Consider the following 10,874-nt stretch of genomic DNA (forward strand, 5'->3'; position numbering starts at 1 on the left):
AGACTGCAACAAAGCAATACAACTGATTTGAGGGACGCGCCGTGGAAGCTAGCAAGCTTTGACAGCCAACAAACTCCTCTGTTACTCTGTTAAGTAACGAGGGAAAACTTGAAAGGTGTTACATTACCTGATGTGTGTTGGCTCCGATTTATTGTAACGACATAGATAAGGTATAACAATGTTATTAGATACTATTTTGCGTACCTCCCATAGTTGGGTGACGTCACATCCGTGGCGTGCTAGGCTGCTTTCCGGTAGGTAAATATTAAATGTATTTATAATGTATTATCTGTATAACAGCAGCTTGGGAAATTAACCCCTTTAGATAACAAACTTCTAAGGTTTGGTACATTTTATTGTTTATGTGAGTCAATAAAACCACATCATGCCTATTGTAAACATTTAAACTAACCACGTGTCAAAATGAAATAAAACAAATATATATATATATTTGGTTATACATTTCTTCCCCTAACCAAACCCGGAAGTTTCGACGATTGGTGTTTTCTAAAAATACAACTGTGTTGGAACGGCCGGGTGCATTTTCCTTTCCTCCAGACTGGAATATGTACCGATGCACAAATTAAATTAAATTTAATTTAATAAATCCCTGCATATACGTATGCATGCACAAACACGCACGCACGCGCACGTACTTACGTACACATATACATGTTTGTATATATGTATATACGTACATACATACATACATACATACATACATACATACATACACACCTACCTACCTACCTACCTACCTACCTACCTACCTACCTACCTACCTACCTACCTACCTACCTACCTACCTACCTACCTACCTACCTACCTACCTACCTGCCTACCTGCCTACCTGCCTACCTACCTACCTACCTACCTACCTACCTACCTACATACATACATACATACATACATACATACATACATACATACATACATACATGCATGCATACATGCATGCATACATACACTAAGACTTCAGAACTTTAGTTAGGTAGTTATTTTTATGGTTATGCAAATGAATCAATGGTAATGTGCTTGTATATGCAAATTAGTATCTGAATTCAAAGAGGATTTCCTGCCTCTGGTCCCACCCCAAAGTGACCTTAATCTCAACAGCCTTTGCAAATCTGCAGCCATGGCTGCATCTGAGGAGACTTTAATGTCAGTTGGTCATCTGAATAGACCAAATGTAAACACTTTCAGCATTTATAGAAATTTGAGAGGAAATATGCACAAAAGAAGGTAAGATCATTGTCCCAGTGGTGACAGATGTGGGCTCTTTTTTCTTTCTTTCTGTGCAATAGTATTAGTTCCAAACTAATAATCCATTGTCTTGTTTTATGTTTTCAATATCCAGTACCCAATATGATTTTTCATCTCAGAGACACCAAATGCTGTAAGTATCTGAACTTTATTCTTAGTATTGTTGCACACATGTGGAGAAATAAGTTATTTTCTTGTTCTTTTAATTGTCTTTACATGTTCTTTTTAGTCATACCATACGTCTGCAACAACGTTGGCAGGAGCTGAAGGACAGAGAGAGCGCCGCCCGACATCATAACCAGGAGCTGATGCAAAAGTTTGACACGGCTCAAGACACACTGAAAGAAATGATGGCCGCCACCGCTGCCATGAAGTCGATTCGGGTAGAGACACATGGCCGCTAACCATCAAAGAGGCTTTATCTTTCTTTTGAATGTACAATCCTGCTCATCACCTGCTTGAAACCAGTAGATGGAGTATGACCAGTTTCTTGTGGAGAGCTATCCCTGCAGACAGAAACAACAGAAAGAGAAATCACAAGTTCATCACAAAACGGTAATCATCTTTAACATTACCATATTGTTGACCTTTCTATATCTGCCCCTGAACAAAACGCAGCAAATCTAGCAAACCTTAACAGTTCATAAAGAAAGAAATTGAAATAGAAAAATATCTACATATAAAACCACAACCTGCCCTGTCACATCTCTTAGTCACAGGCTGCTGGCAATCTAGATAAAATCCAACCCCTATGAAATTGAAATAGAAAAATATCTACATATAAAACCACAACCTGCCCTGTCACATCTCTTAGTTACAGGCTGCTGGCAATCTAGATAAAATCCAACCCCTATGATTTTGCTTTGTTCTTTTTACTCTATAAAAAACTACTGTCTCACTGCATCTCCAATTAATATCTCAATATAAAATAAGGTAAGATAAGATGATAAGATAAGAAACTTTATTGTCATTGTATGGTGAGATACAACAAAATTGGGGAGCAACTCAATAAGACAATAAGACAAGTAAACATAGTGCAGAGCAGATGAATAATTAAATAATAATATGAATAAAAACAGAGGCAGTGAGGTAGATCAAGCTACCCTGTTGCGTGGCGAAATTGTTTTGTTATGAAGGGGCATACAGAATCAATTCTTGCATGACAAAGCAGCCAAACAGGACATCACAAACTCAGTGACTACTGATGTGAAGAGGCCAGACATACACTTTTTGCTGTTCATCATATTAAATGTGTTTTAATTAATGTGATCATAATAATAATAGTATACTGCATTTCTCTCCACCAGATGATGGCAGAGTATATGAAGATGTGTCTAAAAAGAGAAGAAGAATATGGGTCCACATCTTCTGTTGGGAAAGCTTTATATTCACATAGTAAGTGCAATAGAAAATGGACGTGCTGCACTGTACATCAGTTTCCTTGTCATTAATAACATGTACAATATTTTTGCATAGGTCACGGCAGAGAGCCACAGAAAGATGCTGTGACACAAGCATACAATGGCCAAGGGGGTTCTTATCCATCCTTTATGGACTCTCCTTCTCGTTCCCATTCAGACCAGACCATGGCAACTTCTATATTCCCATCGACTTTACTTCCACGTCCTCAGGGCTTCCAACTCCAGCATCTCCTTTCCACCGTACCACAAAATGCACCAGGATGGGCTCTCGATCAGGCGGACGGACCCCGGTCCTCCGTGGAGGACGCAGAGACAAGCAGCTACTCGAGGAGGATGAGCGTTCATTTATCTCAAGAACTAGATTTTAAACCAGGTGTGAATAGAAAATAGCTCTTTGTGCGTGTACAGTATTTTTGTGTCCTAATGTGCTTGTCATTCTTTGTTAAATAGTCCGCCTGTCCAGTGAGCATGTTGAAAACAGAGGTGACAACACCAGCAGCAGCAGCAGTGTGTGCGGACGGACGAAGTGTGACAAGAAGAAGAAAAGAAACACCTCAGAGAAAAACAGAAGAACTTCGCAGAAGTAAGAGTTGTTTTAAAATGATTGTTTACAGACTTAAACAATCCTATTCTACCGCATTGTCATTTCCAGTGAGACCCTGCGGTCAAAATAAATGGAGCGCACTTGAATGAAATAGCATTTTACTTCTTGCTTTTTCAAATCAGATCATCGAGGACTTCTTCATCTGTAGGGGCAAAGACAATTGAGAGTGAAGCATCATCACACAAAGGCAGCACCAGCAGCAAAATGAAGAGGAACATCACGGCACTTGCTGGATTACCGATGACGACCCCTAACGAGACACGAGAGCGAGAAAGCCCAAAGAGCCGTTCTATCAGCAGAACCCAAAGTGAACATGAAGTGAGTCAGAGTCTCTTGAGACAGTCAGATAGCAGCAGGGGCAATTCACCATCCCGATCTGAGGAGTCGAGTGGTGGAAGCGACACAGCCGGAGGAAAGAAAGACAATCAAGGACGGGAAGAAGACAAGGAGGCAGACAGCAAAAGTGATGAGAAAGAAGAGAGTGATATGGAGGGGGACAGCGAGGATGAAGAGGTGCCACCAGAAAATGAGTGGGAGAATGAGTCTGACAAAGACCGAGGAAGTGACGACGTTTCAGAAAAGCTGAAGAGGCAGAATAAAGAGCAGGATTCGGCTTTGCTGCAGGATGAGGAAGAGCATGATGATCAAAGCGAGGACGAGTCGGAAGAAGAGGAGCTAGCAGAGAGAGATTCAGATGACGTCATCATCTCACCTCAACAGAACAAGTGGATTTTGAATTTATGAAGTTGGACAGATTCAGTTGGTTTCTCCATATATTATGGAAGTGAACACAATTGATGTGCTTTCAGGCCAAGGGTGCACTTCATCCCGCAAGAGGCTTCTGAAGATGACGATGGCAACGAGGGAGCCACAACAGCAACATCTGATGAGGACTCAAGTGACCCTGGTGATGATGACATTGAGAATCTCCTAGCACCTCATCCTCAGACAAGAGAGTAAGTCAAGAAGAGGTGGAGAAGTGTAAAAAGCATTACTTGTTAAATTAATAAAACGCCATATTTTATTTTACAGCGAAAAAGACAGGAAAACAGTCAAACGCAATTGTACAACCCCAAAAGGTATCAAAAAGAGCAAACAAAAATGCAAACTTGACTTTTGTGGATGTTCATTCAGGTTTTCTTTGCTTTCCAGTGATTTGCAATGTGGAGATTTTCCGAGGAGAAAAGCACACGGAACAACAAGGCGACTCTGATGAGTTTGACCATTTTTATGACTGATAGCTATTATTTATTTTGTCTGTAGTACCTTCTCCTACAAGGAGCGTGCCTGCCTAAAAAGTGTGTGATAGTCATTTTTTTTTTATTGCTATGCAAAAGTGGCATTGTCCATTTTTGTAAAATTATACATGTATCATTATGTTTTGTTTTAATTGATGTTATAGGGGCAATATGTACTAGTGGTAGTAGTAGTATGCTCCCCCCCCCCCCATTCCACTGAGACCAAAATATTAAAATAAACACCAGTGTTTGGTCAATTATTATCGATGTTGTACATGTAACCTATATTAACTTACACGTACAAAAACTCAAACAGGTAGCAATTTTGATTTATTGCTGCTGGCTGGTAAAAACACCATAGTCTGTATAAAGACGATCAGACAACCCTGCCCAGCTGTATTATAGATAGATATATATAATAAAATAAAATAAAAAAATATATATATATTGAGACCTGGTTGGTTTGAAACTGTCCTCTGGTGGGTACATTTGCTTTATTAGTCCTTATTACAGTCAAATTTTAACCACCTGAGCCGCCAAACAGCAGCTGACTTTTCTGTCGTCAACTGTTGAGGCGGCACGCTGAATCAGCAGCCTTCCATAAGTCCCGCCCACATGGCCTTTGGTCAGGCGTCCGGGATTGACACAAACACAGCCAATGACATCCTGCAGAGTTTGGATGAATACACATTTATTTATAATACACACATGCGGGGGTCACGATTTGATATGGTTATTCTGTACCTTAACAAAGTAGCGCAGCTCAGATGGAATGACGAGAACGTCCGGTGTGAGTGGCAGCTGACCAAAGCTCTGAAACTTTTCATAGTCCATGTTCACATCCTCAACAGGTGGGTACAGCGGGTAGTAACTGAGGGGTAGAGGGTGGTGTGGGATTGAACACTGATGTAACATAAGGATGATAGAGCTTTTGAAAACTTTTTCCTTTTTCCTAGCCTACCTTCTCTGGGTCAGTATGTGCTTCAGAATCCGGGAAAATCTGTCCGATCCAGCGCCACTGCAGCACAAATTGAGAACAAAAGGCGAAATAGGAGATTAGCACACAATAGATAAAGTCCAATAATTTAATTTAATTCTATCCTCATTGTGTTCAGCTTGTAAAGGCATGATGGATGAGTGTTTCAAGTGGCATACTTGGTCTCCTGATTTTTAACACCTTGTATTTTGAAAACATGAGACTCCATAGTGTGTGTGTGTACTCAAGATGACCCAACAATCCATGTTTTAAAAGCAGTGGTAAAAGTGTCTAAATGTGGCCCAAAATTACTGCTATTTGTCCACTACTGCCTTCTCACCAGCTGATCTCTTCTGCCCCCAAATGGAACAGGATGTCAGTAGAGGTCAAGCCAAAGGTCACACCATCAATCAGCAACGTACAAGGATCAGAAACCAGGGTCACACGCTGCAGGGATGAAAAATGTTTTTAGGTGTGTCTAGCCAGAAATTACTTTAAAAAAAAGTATCTGACTGGGTTCTTGCTGAGGTTGGGCAGGGTGAAGGGAGGCTGCGGGTAGATGTAATGATGATGGACATCTCTCTGGGAAGGAACAAACACCAGGCGACAACCGACACTGCAAAAGGAAAACAAGCATCGGGAAATATCTTAGAGACTGAATGCCAATCATCAGGAATATGATTAAATATTTTGCCATATTCACTTCAAACTGTGTACTTTAATGCTCGAAAGTGTTTGTCACCGTGGGACAAATAAAGGATTGTGTGAGGGCTCCTACTTTATAAGTGCTAGAATTCTAACATTTGGCACTTTGAGTGTGTGTGTGTGTGTGTGTGGGGGGGGGGGGGGGGGGGGGGGGGTTGCATAGGACCACTATTTTCATTTAATTGGGATTTATAGTAAGGACTTTCTGAGACTCATCTGAGGCCTTCCATAACCTGGAGACAACTCACAAAAATACAGACGGATTCAAATGCAAACTCCAACACAGGAGGGCTCGAGTACAGCTGTCATCTATGAAGTGAATGTGCTATCAACTGCACTTCAACAAGCTATTTTAAGCCAAATGGACTTTGTTTCAAAAGTTTCCTATGTTGCACGGAAAAGGATGGTGAAACATACGATTTTGTGCCTTCCACGATGCTTTCGATGCATCTCGAGAAAATGGCTTCAAAAGGCTCAGTCACCTGGGATCTCTGCTTGAAGAAATAGAGAATTTGATGTGACTGATGTAGACACATTTTGGTTTTGTAGTTTTGATGATGCAGAATGACCTCTAGCGGTGAGCGTACCTCAATGTGTTCGTGTTTGGAGTCAACAAAAGGACCCAGCTGCAGAATAAAATTCGGATATAATGGTCACTCATGTTGCAAATGGACAGTCAGAATTTTGCAGACATGCAAGTGCTATCGCTCGGTTGAAGGAGAATTTACCAGTATGCAGACGTCAGGACGATCCCTCCCTATGACGTGGATCAGGTCCAGAAGAGGTTCAAAGTTGAGGCTGTCAGAAGGAGTGTAAGGTCCACAAGCGACAAGCACATTGACCGGCTCTGGGAATTGCACGAGATTACAAGACAGAAAATTACGAACATTTCGATTTTGATTCCTGCCTAAAGTGAAACAACAAGTCGCATAGATTCATAAGATAAGGCATCCTTCCCTACCTTCATCTGACTCCATTTTACCAGCTGATGAGTAGAAGGGAAGTGGAATTCCCTGCAAAAAAAAAACATCAGCATGATCCAAACAAATGACTGGAGACAAGATCTGGTTCCAAAACAATGACATGGATGATGTCTTTTAAATCTGACCTCGTAGAGTTTAGAAACCACCAATTTCCCTCCTGTGGTATTCATTCCTTCCATCGCCACCACCTGGAGAGAATGGAAAATGTTTTGAAAAGGGCAGGAGCGCGTGTTTCCACTGAACAGATCAGAATTATTGGTGTGAGAGCTCTCGGTCGGATGCTGGCTGAGTCTTCAGCCCAGCTTCCATGGCACACTCTGTTACTTTAGGTGGCCCATATAGCCTGTTGCACACAGTCTCAGCGCACAGGTAAAGGAGAAACCACCACAGTTTGTTCATCAGTAACCACAGCCACCAAGTGGGCAAGGTGCTTCAACTAAGAAATAAGCCCTTTAGAGGAGCTGTCACTGAACTCACCTGGCCCGGAAACAGGGAGTACTCCTGGAGCTCTGACAGGTCCAGATGTACTTGCTGACCACCTTGCTCTGGCCCCGCTTCCAACAACACAGACTGCGCGTTCAACTTGCCATTACTGTCGCAGCACACCTGGCCCAAAACTGACATGCAGTCCTACATAATGGATAAACTCAACATGAGAGTACCACCCATGATGTACCACAACATTTACATGTGTACAGTTTAGTGATGCAAGTGTGGGCAGTTCAATATTAAAAATAAAAAAACGATGTTTGGGCACTGTGAAGGCTTGTCCTCTTTTGAATCAAAACAAAAGATAATTAGTCCGCTTTTATGAAGGACTACAGATATCCGAGAATAATTATCAGTGAGAGGCTGAAATCAGAGCATTGGGACAATCTAAGTTGAAGAATGTAAACGATGGCTCCACATAATCAGCGTTAAAATAGTGGTTCCATCCATTTTCCATACCGCTTATCTGTACTTTGGTGTAATAAGAAGAATGGAATAAGGAAGAAAGAAACACAGAGCAAATATAAACAGGCTGTAACATTCACAAAACGAAAATTCCACGATAGATATGCTTGTTAGTATGTTGCACCTGTTCTGGCAGTGAGACAGGAGAAAACTCTTCAATGTTGAAGTGGGACTGGAGCTGTTCTCCCAGCTCCTCAATCTTCTCAGTCAATACTTTAGAAACACACAACCAACAATTGGTTGATGCAAATACAATGTTGTAGAATAAGACATAAGATGCAACAGTGTGTAAAGTGGCACTTAAACATATTCAGCCTCTATTGCGGATTGAATGTATTTGCTAAGGTTACAAATGTACAAGAGCCAGTGTAAGAAAAATATTAAATAACTCATCAACTACTCTTTCAAGCTGATGTTTTTTTTTTTTTTTTCCTTTAAAATCGAAAATCTATTGAAAGTCTGCACATTATGCAAAAAATAAAATTGACAGTAGGGTTCGACAAATTTAACCCTGTTAGGTCTTCCTTTCATTTCCCTTCCCTCACCATTGCGAATGTCACGCAGTCTCTGGAACATGTACTTGTAGCTGGAATGCAGGGTATCCTCAGCCTTTTCCAGCAGCTCCAGTTGAACCTCGGCACCAGAAGCCTTCCTGCCAGCCCAACGTGTACCCTGCACAGCTCCGAACGAGACCATCACTTCTCCTTTGCCTCCACGTTGGCTGTATTTCTGAGAAGGAGTGGCGCTGCACAAACGATGGCAACCAAAATCAGTTTCTGTAGAGGCAAATTTAGAGTTTGTACTTTTTGAATGTGAACGTTTATGGCAGAATACCCAGGAGAAAAGCAGGCAGGAGACAGCAATATGCCGGGACTGGTCAACAAGGCGGAGCTCCTCTTTGAGTGAGGATTTTCTGGAGTGGTTAGCACTCGTTTCTGAGAGGCCTGCACACAAGGGCACAAACTCAGGGCGTGTATGCTAAGACACAAAGTGGACACATCCATCACATCAACAACTTGAAGAGCAAAACACTAAAGTATGAACTAACCTTTGCAGGAGTAGAGTAGCAGTCCAGGAGATTATCCTCCTCTTCTTCAGCTTTTATTCTGAAGGGAGAAGTCAAGGTCTGTGACACGTGGCCTTTCAGCTTGACAGGTCAGTCTGAAATCATTTCATGGATTACTTTAATAAAGGATACATGTCCTGTATTGTGGTAATGTCTCGAGGTCTGTTTCGCTCTTCCCTTTTGAAGCTTTGCTTGGATTTATTCCTCTTGCTTAACACCTACAAAAACAATGAACATCTTTGAGAGGGGAAAATGTCAGACATGAAATGGGTTCAGTGTTTCTTACTTCGTATTCAAATTGGTCCAAGGTGTCTACAGAAAGCAACAGTCCATTTTTTGTGGTGCTGTATGCAACCCACTCCAAAACCCACTCATCTGCCTGGATCCTATTGCAAATGCATTGCTCCACCACTTAGGGACACAAGAGCCACACACACAACACAGAGAATGGTATTGTCAATGCAAAATGACAAAATAAAGTGGAGGAGAATTATATTAAAATCGCTACTTACTTTTGTCCAAGGCGGAGTCATCATTACAAGTTATGCAGAACATTTCGAGTTCTGATTTCAAGTCCTCTGATGTTATCGGTGACATTGTTATTGAATGACTTGTCTACGAGGGAAAACAACACAGAACGCAGAGCACAATTCGATGTCCAGTATTGCTTTAGCGGCTAGCAATTGCGTGAATCGCACGTCTTAGCACGGGTCCAAGCGTTTGGAAATAAACTTCAAGGTAGGAAAAGTCTACATTACTTTAACTCCGACGGCAGCTGCCATTACGATATTTACTTTACACTGGAGAGCGCCCGTTCCATTTTACCGCGAAAATGTGCCTGAGCGCTTTTTCCGGTTCCGTTTTTCTTTTTCTTTTTTTTTATTCCCGGCGGATGAACAGAAAATTGGGCACGTATCCGCCCTCTGCTGCTTTGGAATGCACATTACACATTCATTTTCAAGTGACCACCTCTTTTGCTTGTGCGTGCTCCATTTACGAGACACCAATTTTATATTAAAAACGTGACAGACCACCACCAAACAAAAATATTAATTTTGAATAGTATACTGAAATAAACTATAATCTCATCTCAATTTAATACATGAGAAGTCTGGGCCTGTTTAAAGTTAAAGTCCCAATAATCGTCACACACACATCTGGGTGTGGTGAAATCTGTCCTCTGCATTTAACCCATCCCCGTGTGATTTCGATCCATCCCTTGGGGGAGAGGGGAGCAGTGAGCGGCAGCGGTGCCGCGCTCGGGCATCATTTGGTGATGACAATTATTACTTGCTGGAAGGCCTGACTTCTAGTAACAAGTGGATACATTTATCGTACCTTTTGCTATCTAATAATAATTATTAGATAGCAAAAGGTACAATAAATGTATCCACAATTATTAAATAGTTGTTCTTCCCATCACTATACACAGACATATTTTCAATTAATACATCACATATATTGTACAAATATCCGATGAAGTTGATTATCTACCCACAGCACTCTTGATGAGCTTCACGGTACATTATTCGTATGTACGTATCTTGGTTGGAAATTAGTGATTGCCAACCATGGCAGTTTGGTTTTGTTTGAAGTTGTTGAAAGCAATTACACAGCTCTGCACTCATAAGATAAGCTTACCGGTGAAAGATGATAGCCTTCAA

General features: G+C 41.3%; 2 protein-coding genes across 4 annotated transcripts; one reads left to right on the plus strand and one right to left on the minus strand.

Moving 5' to 3' along the window:
- The first annotated feature begins 136 nt into the window (after window positions 1–136).
- LOC133152706 (eukaryotic translation initiation factor 5B-like) lies at window positions 137–4,783 on the plus strand. Of its 2 annotated transcripts, XM_061276560.1 has the most exons (11): window positions 137–254; window positions 1,358–1,396; window positions 1,493–1,646; window positions 1,735–1,818; window positions 2,571–2,658; window positions 2,740–3,057; window positions 3,135–3,267; window positions 3,411–4,013; window positions 4,098–4,244; window positions 4,321–4,367; window positions 4,441–4,783. In XM_061276560.1, the coding sequence occupies exons 2-11, from the start codon at window positions 1,392–1,394 to the stop codon at window positions 4,524–4,526; spliced, it is 1,665 nt and encodes a 554-aa protein (XP_061132544.1). In that variant the 5' UTR covers window positions 137–254; window positions 1,358–1,391; the 3' UTR covers window positions 4,527–4,783. The 2 variants fall into 2 exon arrangements, with proteins under 2 accessions (XP_061132544.1, XP_061132535.1); XM_061276551.1 differs by having other exon boundaries at window positions 4,321–4,783.
- Window positions 4,784–4,984: 201 nt separating this feature from the next.
- Window positions 4,985–10,069, minus strand: pola2 (polymerase (DNA directed), alpha 2). 2 transcript variants are annotated; one of them, XM_061276538.1, is made up of 18 exons: window positions 9,723–10,069; window positions 9,497–9,621; window positions 9,343–9,428; window positions 9,193–9,250; window positions 8,979–9,079; window positions 8,690–8,889; window positions 8,269–8,357; window positions 7,668–7,820; window positions 7,316–7,378; window positions 7,169–7,220; window positions 6,936–7,054; window positions 6,795–6,833; window positions 6,625–6,698; window positions 6,016–6,118; window positions 5,843–5,949; window positions 5,488–5,544; window positions 5,271–5,397; window positions 4,985–5,192 (listed from the first exon to the last, which is right to left on the minus strand). In XM_061276538.1, exons 1-18 carry the CDS (start codon window positions 9,805–9,807, stop codon window positions 5,040–5,042), a joined length of 1,791 nt encoding a protein of 596 aa, XP_061132522.1. In that variant the 5' UTR covers window positions 9,808–10,069; the 3' UTR covers window positions 4,985–5,039. The 2 variants fall into 2 exon arrangements, with proteins under 2 accessions (XP_061132522.1, XP_061132514.1); XM_061276530.1 differs by having other exon boundaries at window positions 8,979–9,088; window positions 9,723–10,068.
- Window positions 10,070–10,874: the final 805 nt, after the last annotated feature.

The sequence above is a fragment of the Syngnathus typhle genome, linkage group LG1, assembly GCF_033458585.1.
Source record: "Syngnathus typhle isolate RoL2023-S1 ecotype Sweden linkage group LG1, RoL_Styp_1.0, whole genome shotgun sequence".
NCBI classification, from domain to species: domain Eukaryota; kingdom Metazoa; phylum Chordata; class Actinopteri; order Syngnathiformes; family Syngnathidae; genus Syngnathus; species Syngnathus typhle.